This window comes from Geotrypetes seraphini, chromosome 9 (genome assembly GCF_902459505.1).
Source record: "Geotrypetes seraphini chromosome 9, aGeoSer1.1, whole genome shotgun sequence".
Classification (NCBI taxonomy): Eukaryota; Metazoa; Chordata; class Amphibia; order Gymnophiona; family Dermophiidae; genus Geotrypetes; species Geotrypetes seraphini.
The window spans coordinates 16,609,545-16,628,575 of record NC_047092.1 but is presented as its reverse complement, the minus strand read 5'-3'; the positions used below and the strand labels follow the sequence as shown (position 1 = coordinate 16,628,575).

General features: G+C 47.1%; 1 protein-coding gene across 4 annotated transcripts in view; it reads left to right on the top strand.

Annotated features, from left to right (window-relative positions):
• AHCYL2 (adenosylhomocysteinase like 2) overlaps positions 1 to 19,031 on the top strand; it is a 181,034-nt gene that overhangs the window by 20,510 nt on the left and 141,493 nt on the right. For 3 of the 4 annotated variants that reach the window (XM_033958571.1, XM_033958567.1, XM_033958568.1), the window contains exon 2: positions 5,099 to 5,196. The exons of the other annotated variant lie outside the window; for it this stretch is intronic. In XM_033958571.1, the coding sequence (XP_033814462.1) occupies positions 5,143 to 5,196 (54 nt within the window). In that variant the 5' untranslated portion in view covers positions 5,099 to 5,142. The remainder of the gene's footprint in view (positions 1 to 5,098; positions 5,197 to 19,031) is intronic. 4 annotated transcript variants of the gene reach the window in all.

Here is a 19,031-nt window from a genome sequence, read left to right as displayed (position 1 = left end):
GGGAAATCCTGAAAACCCGACTGGATTGTGGCCATCAAGGAGGGAATTTGAGATCCCTGTTCTAGAAGGAGCAACCAGCATCAAGACTTTGTGAAAGGTGAAGGATTATCAACAAATTTGAATGGAGATTTGACTTGGAGAGAGAGGGGATAGGGTAGAAGTGTGTGTATTGGAGAGAGAGCAAGTTTGGGAGAGTCAGACTTAATGAGCGATTCCACATGTTGATCTTGACTGGATGCATCATTCAGAGGTTATCTTTTGTTTTTTCAGTTCCCTAGGCACCAGCAAGTTTTGGCAATAGTTTTTTTGACTGTCATACTGAGGTGATTTTTTGAAAATCTGATTTCTCCTTGAAAAACAGTGAAGATCACTGACTTAGTTAACACTATCTTCCCAGAATCCTGACCCAGTGATAAAAACCAGGCCCTCTACATTGTGTACAGAGTTACCAGGCTTGAGTTAATTTGAGAGCAAAGGCATTGTGTGTGGTCCAGGTACCCTGAGCCCTCAAGGACATCTTTCTAATGGGTGCACAATTGGAATGTGAAAAATCCAAACTGTTTGCTAAGTCTATTAATTTTTTCCTGTTGAACATGTATTGTTTGAACACCTGCCATCAGGTATGCAAAATGGATTTACATGTTAAATTGTTAGTGGATGCAGCATATTAGAGCTAAAGGGCAGGAGAAAAGGGCCATGCCATATGAATTGTGTTAAGTCCATTCCAAATATTTTTTTTAGCAGTGAACACATTGGAAAGCCATACTAGTGCAGCACTGGGTAGTGCAGGAAAATGTAAATCTGGTCTTATATCTGAGAGCTCACAGCAGGAGGGATTCTTTAATGTGGTTATCCAATATTCTCAATTATGCAGGAACATTAACAGGTAAGCAGAGGCAGTGGAATAGGATGGAATATTGGGGCTATGATGTGACTAATATTGCCCCTCATGGCATCAGCAATTAGCTTAGGGATGGAGTAGATGGTTTGTTTTGCCCTCTCAGTCAAAAAGGTATTTTGCTGCTCCTGCAAACAAGAATTTGAAAATTCATCCCAAGAATCATATTGAATTATTTATTCATTCCTTGTCATCAGCAGCAGATGAATCCGGACAAGTGGGTTAAGTCCACCTACCAGGAGGCGGAGATAGCACAGATTTGAGCTCTGCTATACTGTATATACGATGGTCTGCTCACTGGTACTTCAGTATTCTCTATCTCCGCAGGCGACTGGACGGTCTTTCCTCTGCTCCTGGTTTCATCTGCTGTGTTGAATGGCCGGCTGCTGGTAGCTCAATCTATCGCCATGAGGCTTGACTACGCTCCTGTTTTAGCTTTGCTAATTCTGTTGAGCGTGGGGACTAGGCTCCCTGGGTGCACTTTTGAGTACAGCTGCCAACTCACTCTTCATTGTTTCAAATACCCCCAAACCAAAACAAAACTATATATTGTTCTCCCAGGGGAGCTCAGAATGGTTTACATGAATTTATTCAGGTACTCAAGCATTTTTTTCCCTGTCTGTCCTGGCGGACTCACAATCTTATCTAAAGTACCTGGGGTAATGGGGGGATTTAGTGACTGGCCCAGGGTCACAAGGAGTTTGAATCCACAATTTCAGGGTGCTGAGGCTTATAGCTTTAACCACAGAAAAAGGCACTAATCTAATACACTCTCTACCCAACACAATGCAATCCTTTCATGCTTTCTCTTCTCCTTCCATCTCCTAAGCAATCACCAGCTGCCAATTTTTATTTTCCCTTTGAAGAGTAGGTGTGCACTATGGAAATGTGCATGTGTTGGGGGAGGCATTATTTTGGCTGTACCTTTGCTTTCACTAGCTTCTTTAGTTATTTTTTCCTAACTCTCTATTGCTCTATGCCAAAATGTGTGAAGGGGGGCATTTGGAATGAAGTCCTCTTCAGCATTCAGTTTCCCAATGCAATAGAATATTTTAGGAGGTTCTTTGTAAATATTTTATCCAGTGTTTCTGCTTTTTGTGATGTTGGATTTAAAATTTCTTTCCACAATGCCAAATTTGGAAGACTTTCATCCTTTTTATGGAGAGAGATTCTGCTGACTGATATCCATTTTATGGAATTCTTAACAAGATTATATATCTCCAAATAACATCCAACACTACAAACATCCATACATCAGTACATAAAAAAAGACCTCAGTGTCTAATAGGGTACCTCCTAGCCTAATCAGTCTGGTTCTGATGATATTTGCAGTGACTGTGCATGAGAGAGATTTGCATGCACTGCCTCCGTATTCATGCATATTTATTTTGAATATCTTGAAAAGGGGACTGGCTAGGGATACTCCAGACGCTGTTTGAGGAACACTTGAAATGTTACAACTGGCTGATTTCACTGTTTTGTGCCCTCTTGTTCAGCTATATGTAACATACCACACACAGATGTGAAATTATATTGTGTATATATAACTCCACCCAGTGGGCTTCAATACCTCCGAGTTAACGTTGCCAATTTAGATTCTTTCTTTTTAGTCATGCTACACCAGGTTATTTGGTGCCAATTGTAATACCCTGGTGCTGATTAGCTATGCCTGGTTTTCAGTTTTGGTCTTCTGCTGGGAATTTTCAGAGCTATGAAAGAATTAGAGTAACTATAGCAACCTATATAATTAAAATAAGCTTCCAAGCAGTACTTGGTGCCGCTATATATGCACATTTACTGCATTCATTTGCAAGCATTTACTGAGGGTTTTAATGCAAGTGGTAGAAAAAATTCCTACCAAGAGAAAGCTGACCTTAAAAAGCACTTTTAAGTTAACGATATTTGGGGTTCAGAGATAAGTTATTAGTTTGTCTTGTTCCCTCTTAACATGTTTCTCTACACTCGGTTCTGATGGTCATGATTCTGGAGCTGTGATCCTGTGCTCCTAAGAAAATTGTTGAAGACCCCCAGGTGGTAGCATAGTTTAATGGATACAACCCACAGATGCACAAGGAAATTAGATTCATGAGTGAGTTAGGTGATTCTGTACTTGGTAGTTCTGTCTAAAACAATTTTAGATCTTGTGTAGTGAGAGCATCTGTTTGCTTAGATGTATTTATTTGTGCATGAGAAATACACTTTTTAAAATTTGTATTTGGAGAAGGAGCTGGATATTGTAGTAATGAAGTATGAAAAGGTTAAAAAATTGCTTAAATAGCATGACCTTTTGACTGTTTAACTGGTTTAAGGACATGTAGAAAGGACAATGAGAGGGACATAATCGAAAGGGACGTCTAAGTCCGTTTACATCCATCTCACAAGTCGTCCAAAGTTAAAAAGAGCTTAAGACATATTTTCAAAGATACGTACAACTTTTTTTTCGTTTCGAAAATCGTCTAATTATACGTCCTGCTGATCTGATCGTCCAAGCCACTAAATCGGCCATCTTTATACCACATTTTCGTCCAAGTCCAAAACGCCTAGAACAAGCTCTGTTGGATGTGGGAGGGGTCTGCAAAGTGATGGACTGCACACCCAGACATGCCACCTAAACATGCAGGGCACTGCATGAACTTCATAAAAAGGGTGCCATGGCTTCTCCTCCCTACAGCTCCCTTATAGGTTACGGTGAGCCCCCCAAACCACCTCCAGAATCCCCTAGACCCACTTATCTACCACCCCAATAGCCCTTATGGCTGCGGGAGCCACTTATATGTCAGTTCAAAAGGGTTTTGGGAGTGTGTAGGGGAGTGCACATGTTTCAATATCAATGCAGTGATTACAGGGGCTTATGGGCATGGGTCCTCCTCTCCATGGGTCCCTAACCCATCCCCAAGACAGTTTAAGACGCCTCTGTGCAGCACGACTATGCCAGGCGGTCAGGTGATGATGGTCTGGAGGCTAAATTTTAAAGTTGTGATTAACATTTTTATGGGGGGGGGGGTCCGGTGATCACTGGGGTAATATGTGGGGGTCTGTTTTATGTGTTTGCAGTGCGTATCTGGTGACCTTAGGTGTTTTATTGTGACTTAGACCATGTTTTACATGGTCTAAGTCACAACGTCCAAGTTCCGTCCATCGTGGGCTATATAACTTTCGGTTATACATGCTGTACGACTAAATCTAAGCCGGCCCACATTCCGGCCAACTCCCGCCCTTGACACGCCTCCCGAAATGCCCCGTTTAGCTTTGGTTGTTCAGCGGCACTATGAAGGCCTAGGTTGTTTAGAAATACGTCCAAAACCCGTTTTTATTATCGGCACTTGGACGTTTTTGAGAAATGTTCGTCCAAATGCCGACTTAGGCCGGTTTTTGGACGTTTTTCTCTTTTGATTATGAGCCCCTGAGTATTTAAAAGTTTGCTGTAGAAGTGTTTTTCCATCCAATCCACTAGAACGTTGAAAAGAAATTATACACAAGGATTAAAAATATCTGTCATTCTGATGTAACTGTCCAAATATTTAGCAGAACAAGGCCCTAGTTAGCATAATGTAAAACTAACTAAGACATACGAGTTGAAAATGGGCTAGATTAGACTGGGGGGGGTTTCCTGAGAAAATAAAGCCCCCCTAAGATAGTCCAACACATTTTTATGGAAGAAACAGTTCCAGTAAGGTTAGGAAACTGTGCCTTCTTATCAGACAGGCAGAGCCCGCAAACATATCTTTCATGACCCTATTCTTGCTGAGCTTGATTTTAGTGATTCTGATGTGTATTTTTTTTTTTCTTGTAAATTCTACATGTTCACAGTTATAAACATGCACATATGCTCAGGCACACAAAAGGGTTGGGAATAATTCTATGAGCCACGCTTCCCCCCTTTTTAAAAAAATAATATTCCCCCCTTTTATGAAGCCGTATTAGGCTTTTTATCACAGGTCACGGTGGTATTAGCTCTGACGCTCATAGGAATTCTATGAGCATTGGAGCCAATGCCACCGCATCCAGCGATAAAACCTCCCCACCCCCCAAAAAAACTTAACACGGCTTCATTAAAAATAAAGGGGGTGGGATTATTGTGAATAGCTAAGTTGTGACATTTGAACCTTATCTATTTTAAAAGTCTCTCTAATTCTTTTATGCTTATGGAATGTTGAAGAACGATATATATAAAATGGATTGATGTCTGTTCCTCCATAGGCACAGTACCTGTCCAAAAAAGAGACAAATTCATCAAATTTGGCATGCAGGAGGAAAATGTGAATATCTCAGACGAGTTCGAAAACCAGAAACACTGGGTTAGTATATTTGGAGAACTGAGCCTCCAAAGGAAATTCCCCATTGCTTTCTATAGGAAACTGTTCAAGCTACAGAGTGTTTTGATTGTTGATTCTAAAACCACCCCTACCCTTCCAGCACTTTGGCTCAGAGCAAAACAAGCAAAGGGTAAAAAAATGATCGAAGCAGCTGGCAAATGATGATGCTGAAAAATACCTTTCAAGCTACGTCCTCCCTTATTACCAAAGTAAACCATTCACCCAGTAGCCAAACACTCATTTACACACCATCAGTCACCTGCCATATACATATTCCTACCACCACCCACTTGCCCCTCCCTGCCTCGTTATACCCACACCCATACATCTTACACACATAAGGAGTAATTCTGTAAAGAAGGTGCCAAAAATACACATAAGTGACCAGAATATCAGCATATACATATGTGTACATGCTAGTATTCCAGCTCATATTCTGTGAGAGCCGCTATTCTCACATTACCCCTCTCCTCAAGTCACTTCATTGGCTCCCCAACCATTTCCAAATACAGTTCAAACTTCTCTTACTGACTTACAAGTGCATTCACTCTGTAGCCCCTCAATGTCTATCCTCATTTATCTCCCCCTATGCTCCCCCCTGGTGACCTCCGTTTGTCTGTGCCCTTCTCCTCCACTGCCAACTCCAGACTGCGTCCTTTCTTTCTTGCCATGCCATATGTCTGAATGAATATGTCATGCTCCGTCTCTAGCAGTATTCAAATCCAAGCTAAAAGCCCACTTTTTGAAGCTGCTTTCAACTCGACTCCCACTCACTGTCAGATACCTGTACCCATTGTATCATTCCTTCTACCAGAATCTCCCCAACTTTGAGCTGTCTTGTCTGTCCAAATTAGATTGTAAGCTCTTCTGAGCAGGGACCATCTGTTGAATGTTAAATGTACAGTGCTGTGTACATCTTTCAGCACTATAGAAATGATAAATAGTAGTAGTAGTATTACATGTATTATATAAAATGGCACCTAAATGCAGTGATGTGTAGTTTGCAGGTGGGCATACACATGGGTGAGGCACATAATCACATACTTAAATTATAAAATATACCAATATAGGTGTCAGGATTTACATAGAATACACCAGCTCTATGACTGGTGTAAGTGGTTGTGCATACATTGTACAGGCAATATGAATTATGTGAGTAAGTAGTTCCTATGTTTCTTGATAGAGTAGTCTCCAGAGAGAAACCCCTTTATAGAATTGCCCTTGTAATGCATGGCCATATGACCTCATACCCCTACTTTCTTACTAAAGCTTCATGTATGCCACCCACATATTCCCTCATAACTTCCAGTACATGCCAGACTCCCCCATGCATACATGGTTAATCCTTTTGTAGCATTACTGCATGCATGGACTGCAGTACTTTGGTGATATATATATTCAAGTAGAATATGTTCCTGCCCAGAAGGGCTTAATAATCTGGGTACCTAAAACAATTGAACTAAAATATTTTGATTTGATTTGCCCAAGGAAACAAAGGCTATCTATGGGACTTGAGCCTCATATATTGTCCACTCTCACATGCTTCTTTGCTCTGCTCACACCCTTCCACGTAATCCACTCCACATGTATGCACACAGTTTTTCATACCAAAACAAGAGACTTGTGGAGGGTCGATGTCCAAGATGGAGGGCTTTATTGAAACAACTTAATAATCCACATGGAAATATCTAGGACCTAATACACTAAAAGCATTTGTACCCAACACGGTCCGTGTTTCGACACTATTGCCTTCCTCAGGGGTCCCTGTAGGTTCTATAAAGAAGCTCATGAATTAAATACAAAAAGCAAACAATAAATCTCTACACTGTTGAGAAATGCGAGAGAGTTGTCCAAATGCTTTTAGTGTATTAGGTCCTAGACATTTCCATGTGGATTATTAAGTTGTTTCAATAAAGCCCTCATCTTGGACCTCGACCCTCCACAAGTCTCTTGTTTTGGTTGGTTTCCCTTTTTGTGGAGGAACTATGGTCAGCTCTTGTTTGGTTGGTTGGTACACTTTTTCATACCCATACTTCATATATCCTCTGATGTACATCCCTATATAATTATTTATTTAATAATTTCTATCCTGTTCTCCCCAATGAACTCGGAACAGGTTACAGGTTGGCATACATAGAATAAAGACATGGCAGGTAACAAGACAAGATACAGTTGATGTATTTGGGGTACAGATAGAAGCAGAGGTAGGATATAAAAATGGTCAAATCACTTCACAGGTCAAAGGACCTGGTGGGCCACCGCGGGAGCGGACCACTGGGCGGGATGGACCTCTGGTCTGACCCAGTGGAGGCAACTTCTTATGTTCTTATTTACAAAACAATATATGTTCCTAATAAAGCAATAGGCAAGGGATTAGGTGAAGAGATAAGTTTTTATTGCTTTTCTAAAGTTCAGGATTCCTTTGGTGGATCTGATCTGTGGAGGAAGTTGATTGCAGTAGCGTATAATGTGTGTGTATACTCGCACTTATTTCCCACGTATATAAAGTCCTCAACTTCTATCCATATACACCAAGGTTCTCAACCAAGTCTTTCTCTCATGCATATTCATTGTGGATATCTTGAAAACCAGACTGGCTTAGCAGGTGATTGTGTTGAGAATCGCTGATAAAGAATTCCTCAGATTTACCCTTCCCCACACTTATTTTCCATCATAGGTGTAGTTCTTCTGCATACTTTGGAAGGGAAAATGATAAGGAAGTCATACTACAGTGGGAGAAAGAGATTAATTTAGCTTTTATCCCAGGACAAGCAGGCATGATATTCTCACATGTGGGTGACGTCATCTACGGAGCCCCAGCGCGGACAGCTTTTCAAGCAAACTTGATTGAAGTTTCAAGTTTGCACACTGCACCACGCATATGCTAGCCTTCTTGCCCACTAGAGGGCGCATCCCCACCTCGTGGTCCTCAGTTCAATTTCATCCGCGGAGCCAGAAGCCCTGTGGAAAAAATTGTGCTCTTGTGCCTTCTGTCGCCGCGGCTGTGTAGGGTATTTCGCGCGGTCGCTGCGTTTTTTTGTCTTCTTTATTCTTTTTTTCCTTTCTTTTCAAAAAAAAAAAAAAAAAACTTTCGAATTTTATCGCTACCGGGGGCTCCCGGTAGCCGTGGCCGAGGAACCTCGCTTGTTCCCGGCCTCCCTTGGGCCCATGTCCCGGCCCGTAACGGGCTTTAAAAAGTGCGGGCGCTGTGAACGGCTCCTATCAATCACTGATCCGCACAGGTGCTGTTTGAGGTGCTTGGGGCCCCAACACCCTACAGCGTCCTGTGAGAAGTGTGCCACCTTCCAGAAGCGGGCACTCAAGCGCCGAAAAGCCCGCATGGCAGAACTTTTCTCGGTCGAGTCCCCGCCCGGGAAGGCCTCGAGTTCGGCCTCGGCTTCGGCCCCGGCCTTGACCTCGGCCTCGACATCGGCCTCGACCTCAGCTTCGGGACCATCGGCTTCGCCTCGGGCCTCGTTGCCATCGAAGCAGCCGGCCTCATCCAAGGCCTCGGGTAAGTCTCCACTTCCCTCCTCAGCTCCTGGATCATCTAAAAAGCCATCCTCGGACTCTTCGGCGGGAGGGTCCACCTCTGTTAAGCCCAAGATCCCCACATCCGCCGCCCCGAGGGAATACTCGAGACCGAGGTCGCCCTCCGAGGAGCAGCGGCAGGTCTTGCCACAGGGAATGTCAATCCCTGTGTTTCAAGACTTGCTCCGGGCGTTAATCGCCTCGGAGCTCACCGGGGCCATTGAACATCTGCAGCAGGCTTCGGCCTCGGCTGCTCCGGCCTCGGTGGCCCCGCAGTTGACGACCTCGGCCTCGGGTACCGGGGCTTCGGCTCCCGAGGCGCCCACGGCCTCGACCTCGGCAGTACCCTCGGACCCGGCTTCGCGGGATCCGCCGGAGCGTAGCGTGCGCCCGAAAGACAAGGTGCGCCGGGTGCGGAGGATCTCGTCTTCATCCTCTGAGTCCTCGCGGGGGTCGTCGCCCTCGGGCAGGTCTCGGGCGAGGCGCCGGCCGAGGAAGGCCAAGCGGTCTCGGGCCTCGCCTCGGCGGCGCGGTCGCTCGTCGCCGGCCGGGGCCGAGGCCTTGCAGGTGAAGGACCTGCGGGTGGATAACCCCGTCTTATTCCGGTCTCCGGCCAGGGAGAGCTCCCGGGCCTCCTCGCCGGGACCGAAGGGTCGGGCTTCGGTGCCTAGGACCCCGGGGAGATCCCCGAGAGGTTCCTTTAGACGCACCCGGTCTCCGACTCCGTCGAGGTCGCAGGACTGTGCCTCGTTGGGGTCGGGGTCTGGTAGGGAGCCCAGATATTCTCACGAGGCCTCTCCCTTCGGTTCCGCCGGGAAGTCTCGGTCTCCCTCTCCTCCTGCTAAACCTTCCTCTTTTACGAGGTTCGTGCAGGATATGGCGGCGGCTTTGGGTGTAGACTTGTCGGAAGGGTCCGCTTACACCAAGGAGTTTTTGGAGGAGCAGGATCTTCCTGCCCCACCTCGGGAATCCCCGCGCCTTCCGGTTAACAAGGTCCTCTGCCAGACCTTCCTGAGGAATCTGGAGGCTCCCTTGACGGTCGCTGTGGTCCCCTCAAAAATGGAGTCGAAGTATCGCACCCTCCCCATCAAGGGTTTCGAGAAGGGCCAACTTTCTCACAATTCGCTCCTAGTGGAATCGGCGGTTAAGAAATCGCAGCCCTCCAGGGTCTCAGCCGCGGTTCCGCCGAGTAGGGAGGGCCGGACCTTAGACAAATTCGGGCGTCGTCTCTATGCGAACTCGCTCATGGCAACGAGGGTCCTGAACTACGCTTTTTCGTACTCGTCTTTCCTGCGTACGATGGTGAAGGACCTCCCCTCCTTTCGTGAGGTGATACCAGAGTCGCATAGGGACAGGTTTGCCACCTTCAGCTCTAACCTGGCCCTGCTGCGCCTATATTTGTTCCACGCAGTTTACGATGCGTTTGAGCTTGCCTCGAGGGTATCGGCCTGTGCGGTGGCCATGCGCCGGTTGGCGTGGCTCCGTACCCTCGAGATGGAGGCGCATTTGCAGGAACGCCTGGCTAACTTGCCGTGCGTTGGGTCGGAATTGTTCGACGAATCTTTGGATGCGGCGACCAAGAGGCTTTCCGAACAGGAGCGCTCTCTGGCATCTCTGGTGCGCCCGAAGCCTAAGGCCCCTGCCCAGCGTCCCTTCCGGCAGCCCCCGAGAAGGTACCCTCAGAAGTCTACGCCGGCCTTTTCCAGACCGCCGCCACGGCGTCCACCCCAACAGACTAGGGGTGGCCCCTCTAAGCCCGTTGCGCAGGGGGCGGCCAAGGCCGCGCCGTCCTTTTGACGGGGTGGGCGGTCGGGGGCGGGCCCCCGCCGCGACATCGTGCCACCCCCTTCCCATCGGGGGTCGGCTGACGGCCTTTGCCGGGGCCTGGTCTGCGATTACGTCAGACGCATGGGTGCTCCGGACAATCTCAGAGGGCTATTCACTCAACTTCTCCAGTCCGCCTCCGGACTTGCCTCCTCGAGCTTGCCCTCCCAATCGGAGCCAGTTGGCCCTTCTCATGGAAGAAGCCAGGGCCCTGTTGAGCCTCCGGGCGGTCGAGGTGGTGCCTCGCGAGCAGATGGGCCAGGGGTTTTACTCCCGTTACTTTTTAGTCCCAAAAAAGACCGGGGACTTGCGCCCCATTTTGGACCTCCGGAAGCTCAACAAGTTCCTGGTCCGGGAGAAGTTCCGTATGTTATCGCTTCCGGTTCTCTATCCGCTGTTGGAGGAGGGGGATTGGATGTGCTCCCTGGACTTAAAGGAAGCGTACACCCATGTTCCGGTGCATCCCGCTTGCCGCAGGTTCTTGCGTTTTCAAGTCGGGGAGTTGCACCTGCAGTATCGGGTTCTTCCCTTCGGTCTGGCGTCGTCCCCTCGGGTATTCACCAAGTGTATGGTAGTGGTTGCGGCGGCCCTGCGCTCGCGGGGTCTACAGGTCTTTCCCTACCTGGACGATTGGCTGATCAAGGCCCCGTCCAGGGAGGGGGTTATCTTAGCGACCCAACAGACTATCAGTCTTCTGCAGGACCTGGGGTTCGAAGTGAACTTTCCCAAGTCTCAATTGTACCCGGCGCAGTCTCTCCAATTCATTGGAGCCGTGCTGGACACGGTTCGCCTCCGCGCTTTTCTCCCCACGCCTCGGCGGGAGGCTCTGCTTCGGTGGAGCCGCCACTGTCAAGGGCAGTCGGAGGTGTCGGCCCAGAACATGATGATTTTGCTGGGTCACATGGCGTCGACGGTTCACGTCATGCCTTTCGCTCGCTTGCACCTGCGGCTCGCGCAGTGGACGCTAGCGTCACAGTGGCGGCAGGATCGCGATCCGGTGTCTTCCCGGATATCAGTGACTCCTTGTTTACGTCGATCGCTCCGTTGGTGGACCGGCTCTTCCAATCTGTCCGGGGGTTTGCTGTTTCTCGTTCCGCCTCACAGCAAGGTCCTGACCACGGACTCCTCCGAGTACGCGTGGGGAGCCCATCTGGACGGCCTGAGGACGCAGGGTCTGTGGTCGGCAGAGGACCGCCGTTGTCACATCAATGTGCTGGAGCTTCGAGCCATTTTCCTGGCCGCACGAGCGTTTGTCCACCTGCTGCACGACCAGGTGGTGCTCGTGCGGACGGACAACCAAGTGGCGATGTACTATGTCAACAAACAAGGGGGTACGGGCTCTTGGCCTCTGTGTCAGGAGTCTCTTCGCCTTTGGGAATGGGCGATCTCCCAGAACATATTCCTGCGGGCGGTGTACATTCAGGGAGAACAGAACCAGCTGGCAGACAAACTCAGTCGTCTTCTCCAGCCGCACGAATGGTCTCTGAACTCCCGAGTACTTCGCGAGGTCTTCGACCGCTGGGGAACTCCTCAGGTGGATCTGTTTGCCTCTCCGGAGACTCGCAAGCTGCCTCTTTATTGCTCTCGGATTTACTCTCCGGATCGTCTCGAGGCGGATGCCTTCCTCCTCGAATGGGAGGGGAGGTTCCTTTATGCGTTTCCGCCGTTTCCTCTGATTTTGAGAACGCTGGTTCATCTCAGATCGACCGGAGCCTCCATGATCCTCATTGCGCCTCGTTGGCCCAGGCAGCCCTGGTTCTCCCTGCTTCTTCAACTCAGTGCCAGGGAACCTCTACTTCTGCCGGTGTTTCCCTCTCTGCTGTCTCAGAGTCGGGGTTCGCTGTTACATCCCAATCTTCAGTCTTTACATCTGACTGCTTGGTTTCTCTCCCCCTGACTTCGATTCCGGTGTCTCGGGCCGTGAGGGAGATTTTGGAGGCCTCGCGCAAGGTCTCGACTCGCTTTGTTATGCCCAGAAGTGGACTAGGTTTACGTCCTGGTGTTCCTTGAATCGTTTGGAACCGAGTTCGGTGCCTGTGTCTTCGGTTCTGGACTATCTATTGCATTTATCTGAGTCTGGCCTGAAGACGACTTCTATTCGGGTACATCTCAGTGCCATTGCTGCATTCCATCAGCACCTTGAGGGTCGTTCTCTCTCTCTTCATCCTCTGGTGACTCGTTTCATGAAGGGGTTAGTGAATGTCCATCCTCCTCTGAAACCTCCTCCGGTGGTGTGGGATCTTAATGTGGTCTTGGCTCAGCTGATGAAGCCTCCCTTTGAGCCCATAGACAAGTCGCATCTAAAGTTTCTCACTTGGAAAGTGGTCTTTTTAATTGCGCTCACGTCTGCTCGTCGGATTAGTGAGCTGCAGTCCTTGGTGGCGGATCCTCCTTTCACGGTGTTTCATCATGATAAGGTGGTTCTTCGCACCCATCCAAAATTTTTACCTAAAGTTGTGTCTGATTTCCACCTCAATCAGTCTATTGTCCTTCCGGTGTTTTTTCCGAAGCCCCATTCTCATCCTGGTGAAGTGGCGCTTCATACGCTTGACTGCAAGAGGGCGTTGGCTTTTTATCTTCAACGCTCCAAGTCTTATCGGAAGGTTCCTCAATTGTTTTTGTCCTTTGATCCAAATCGGTTAGGACACCCGGTTTCAAAGCGCACCTTGTCAAACTGGTTAGCTGCTTGTATTTCTTTTTGCTACGCTCAGGCTGGTCTCCCGCTTTCGGGTCGAGTTACGGGTCATAAAGTCTGAGCGATGGCAGCTTCCGTGGCTTTCCTCCGATCCACGCCTATGGAGGACATTTGTAAAGCTGCCACTTGGTCTTCGGTTCATACGTTCACCTCCCACTACTGTCTGGACACTTTGTCCAGAAGCGACGGCCGGTTTGGCCAGTCGGTGTTACGTAATCTGTTTTCATAATTTGCCATCCTCCCACCTACCCTTTTTTGGTTGGCTTGGAGGTCACCCACATGTGAGAATATCATGCCTGCTTGTCCTGGGATAAAGCACAGTTACTTACCGTAACAGGTGTTATCCAGGGACAGCAGGCATATATTCTCACAACCCGCCCACCTCCCCGGGGATGGCTTTTGTTGCTATGATATGGAACTGAGGACCACGAGGTGGGGATGCGCCCTCTAGTGGGCAAGAAGGCTAGCACATGCGTGGTGCAGTGTGCAAACTTGAAACTTCAATCAAGTTTGCTTGAAAAGCTGTCCGCGCTGGGGCTCCGTAGATGACGTCACCCACATGTGAGAATATATGCCTGCTGTCCCTGGATAACACCTGTTACGGTAAGTAACTGTGCTTTATATTCTCAGCCTTTTTAGATTGAGAACACTTCCTCTCACCCACCTACTCACAATGCCTATATATTCTACCTACATACCCACACCTAATATATAAACACTTCAGCCACCATACATATCTCTCCATCCACTTCTTGATACTTCTTCTTACAGATCTGTTGGAAAGCATTCCTGATGCATTTTTCTGCAACATTTCCCTGCTTGTTTAGTGGTCTGCTTTTCATTTAATCAATGTTGTGACAGTAAAACTTTGCTTTTGATGTCACGGAGGAATGTGGCTCTGTATATGTGGTGCTGATGATGGAATTGCATGCATATGATAACATTATAAGATAGTTTTGCTTTGCAGTATCATATCAAAATAATAAAAAGAACAGGTGAGTTTGAAATCATATTTTCACACGGTGATAGTACTCATTTACTTTAAAAAGTCAACACTAGTTCTCACTTTTTTGTGGAGAAAGGTAGACCCTATCTGCATTTTTGGAAGGCAAGGAAGACTTTAAATGTGTTTAATGTTCTGTCAAGCTTTTTGAAAATTAGTGGTTCACTTAGAAAGGTAATGGAAAACAAGAGATAAGGGCATCACTTCTGATATCAGATTTCTATGTTAAACAAGTCAAAGTTCATAATATCCCATAACAGTTGCTTTTAATGATAGCAAATGTGTGTCATGGGCTCAGTTGACTAGAAATAGGGAAGCTAGTGTGGAGTGAGAGAGACTCTGAACTGTTACCTGAGAGCATTAGCAGTTTGTTTTTTTGCATGTGTTTGGGAAGATGCAGAACTGTCAGTTTGATTAAAGTTAATTTTGTCCACCATTACCCCCAGTCCCTTTCTTGGGTACTCTTATTCAATAACATCCCTCCCATCGTATAGTTGTACTTCGGGTTTCTGTTTCCCACATGTAATACTTCTCAATACTTTCTCAACGTTGAACTTCATCTGCCATCTCGTTGCCCTTTCCCCTAGTTTGTTCAAGTCCCTTTGCAATTCTTCGCAGTCCTCTTTAGTCCAAGCTCCACTAAATAGTTTGATGTCGTCCGCAAATTTTATTATCTCACACTTCGTCCCTGCTTCTAGATCATTTATGAATATATTAAATAGCAGCGGCCCGAGCACGGAGCCCTGCGGGACCCCACTCGTGACCCTCCTCCAGTCCGAGTAGTGGCCCTTCACTCCTACCCTCTGTTTCCTACCCGCCAACCAGTTTCTGATCCATCTATGTATGTCTCCTTCCACCCCATGGCTCTTCAGTTTCTGGGGCTCCTTGTCAAAGGCTTTTTGGAAATCTAGATATATGATGTCTATGGGGTCTCCTTTGTCCATCCTTTTGTTAATTCCTTCGAAGAAGTGCAATATGTTCGTTAGGCACGATCACCCCTTGCAGAAACCATGTTGGCTGGTTATCAGAAGTTCATTTCTTTCAAAATGTTCATCGATGTTTTCTTTTATCAGTGCTTCCGCCATTTTCCCGGGAATCGAGGTCAGACTCACCGGTCTGTAGTTTCCCGGGTCACCTTTTGATCCCTTTTTAAAGATGGACGTAAAGTTGGCTATCTTCCAGTCTTCCGGGATCATGCCTGTTTTCAGGGATAGATTGCAAATTTGCTGCAGTAGTTCCGCTATCTCCTCCTTTAATTCCTTCAGAACCCTTGGATGGATTCCCTCCGGACCCGGGGATTTGTCAGTTTTTAGTTTTTCTATCTGCCTGCTTACATCTTCAAGGCTCACTTCCATGGATGTTAATTTTTCTCCTTGATTTCCATTGAAGAATTGCTCAGGTTCCGGTATGTTGAATTTGTCTTCGTTTGTAAATACAGACGAAAAGAACACGTTAAGTCTCTCTGCCACTTCTTTCTCCTCCTTCACCACTCCCTTCCTGTCTCCGTCGTCCAGATTTCCTCTCTGATATGCAGACAACAGCAGACCTGATACCATATCTTGATAGTTTGTGCCATGATAGGAAGATTATGAAGACCTCTCCAAACCCCCACTGACTTCTCCAGTTGTAACCAGTTTGTAGATTCAAGACCCTGATACCAGTTTATAGCACTTGTTAACCTAGAATCCCAGTAGTAAAGCTTCAAACGGGGCAGCCCTGCATCTCCTTCCTTCAGCCTATATAATGTGCTAAAATGAATTCTAGGACTCTTACAGTACCAGATAAAACTAAATAATTGCCCTTTCAACACTTGAAACACCAAATCAGGAATAGAAACAGAGGTAAAGCAGGCAGGGCATGACATTCATCTTTATTAGATTAATTATTTCTCCCCTAGATGGACATGGTCTGATGAGGACCAGCCAGCACGGTTTCAGCAAATGCAGATCTTGTTTGAAAAACTTGCTGTACTTCTTCGAGGGAGTGAACAGGCAGATAGACAAGGGCAAACCGGTCGACATTGTATATCTGGACTTTCAGAAGGTGTTTGACAAGGTTCCGCATGAACGACTACTTTGAAAAATTGCAAGCCATGGAATAGAGGGTGAAATACTCACATGGATTAAAATCTGGCTGGAGCATAGGAAACAGAGAGTGGGGGTAAATGGATAATACTCGGACTGGAAGAGCGTCACCAGCAGGGTGCCGCAGGGCTCGGTGCTTGGACCCATGCCCTTCAGTATCTTCATAAACGATCTGGACATAGGTACGACAAGCAAGGTGATAAAATTTGCGGACAATACGAAGTTATTCAGAGTAGTGAAGACGCAGGGGGATTGCGAAGATCTACAATGTGACATAATCAGGCTTGAGGAATGGGCTGCAACATGACAGATGAGGTTCAATGTGGACAAGTGTAAAGTGATGCATGTTGATAACAAAAAATCTCATGCACAGATACAAGATGTCCGGGGCGGTATTTGGAGAGACCTCCCAGGAAAGGGACTTGGGAGTTCTGATCGACAAGTCTATGAAGCTGTCCGTGCAATGTGCGGTGGCGGCAAAAAGGGTGAACAGAATGCTAGGAATAATAAAGAAGGGGATCACGAACAGAAGGTTATCATGCCACTATACCGGGCCATGGTGTGCCCTCAAAAGGAGTACTGCGTACAGCACTGGTTGCCATACATGAAGAAGGACACAGTGCTAAAGAGCGACTAAAATGGTTAAGGGGTTGGAGGAACTGCTGTACAGCGAAAGATTAGAGATACTGGGCCTCGTCTCCCTCAAACAGAGGAGATTGAGAGGGGACATGATCGAAACATTCAAGGTACTGAAGGAGATAGACTTAGTAGATAAGGATAGGTTGTTCACCCTCTCCAAGGTAGGGAGAACGAGAGGGCACTCTCTAAAGCTGAAAGAGGATAGATTCCATACGAATGTAAGGAAGTTTTTCTTCACCCAGAGAGTGGTGGAAAACTGGAATGCTCTTCCGGAGTCTGTCATAGGAGAAAACACACTCCAGGGATTCAAGACAAAGTTAGACAAGTTCCTGCTGAACAAGGACATACGCTGATAGGGCTAGTCTCAGTTAGGGCGCTGGTCTTTGACCAGAGGGCCGTCGCGTGAGCAGACTGCTGGGCAGGATGGACCAGCAGTGGCAATTCTTATGTTCTTATGTTTACATAATGCAAGCCAGCAAAGAAGCATAATTGATGATGCAAGGCTCTCAATTGGGAGAGAATGAGAATGCCTAAATATTTAAAGGAAGAAGGATGTGATAAACAGGAGCACGCTACAGGGGTTCAAAGAAGCTTTGGATAGGTACTTGGAGGACAAAGGAATTGAGGGGTACAGATAAGAGTAGAGGTAGATTATAGGGATGGGATTAGAGGTAAGTTATAAAATTAATCAGGGACCACTATTCAGGCATTAGGCCTGATGGACCGCCGCGGGAGCGGACCGCTGAGCAAGATGGACCTCTGGTCTGACTCAGCGGGGGCAACTTCTTATGTTCTTATGCCTGAAAGATCAAATGTATTGCACGCAGCAGAGTTGTACGATTTCCCATGATGAGAGGCTTGGATTTAGCCAAATTATTAAGCCTAGAGTGGTAGGATAGTGCAGGATATAGATTAAAAACAAACTATACTCCCCTCCCCCCAGATACATAATCAAAGTTCTTTAACAAGGCTATCTGTGCCACACCCAAAAGTATCTAGTTGATCAAAGAAAGCCAACATATCAGCATTATTTGACAGCTTGACATCCTCAATCAAGCGCCCATTGACTGACCAGGAACCCTGGATGAGTTGAGTGAGGGGTTTGATAGCCAAGTTGAATGGTGACGGGTCAAAAGCGCGCGAGGATAAAGGCGCGCCGACAACCGAGCGCAGGGCTTAATCATGCTGAAGAAAACCCGTATTTTAAAGGGCTCTGACGGGGGTGTGTGGGGGGAACCCCCCCACTCTACTTAGTAGGGATTGCGCTGCCTCACACTGCCATGTTGGGGGTGTGTGGGGGGTGTAACCCCCCACATTATACTGAAAACTTAACTTTTCCCTAAAAACCAAGGAAAAAGTTAAGTTTCCAGTATAATGAGGGAGGTTAACTCCCCCCGAACGCCAGCGCGATCTCTATTAAGTAAAGTGGAGGGGGTTCCCCACCTACACCCCCCGTCGGAGCCCTTTAAAATACGTTTTTTCTTTGGCGTGATGAAGTCCTGCGCTCAGTTGTCCGCGATCGATTGTCGGCGCGCCTTTGTCCTCGCGTGCTTTAGACTATGAACCAAGTTGAACAGTGCTGTGGTGTTCCACAGGGCTCTCCCCTATCCCCTATTCTCTTCAACATATATATGACCTCCCTGAAGCTCCTTAAACTATCCCCCCTTGAAACAATCTACACATATGCAGACGATATCCTCATCCTCCTCGAAACAGATCCAAACCTTACAAACCTCCAAGAAAACATCACATCATGCATAATGAGACTTCACGCCTGGTCCCTCTCAGTACAGATGAAATTAAATGAATCAAAAACAAAATTACTCTGGCTCGGCGCAAAATTAGCTCACCTGCCCGCCCTCTTCACCCTACCCACAGGTCCTGCTCTACACCTTGAGTTCTCAAGCAAGGTCCTTGGCATCACTATCGACTCCTCCCTTTCCCTCAATGATCACCTGAATTCCCTGGCAAAATCTTGTTTTTTCAGCCTCCACATGCTGAGGAAAGTTGGATCCTATTTTCACCAAAAGCATTTCACCGT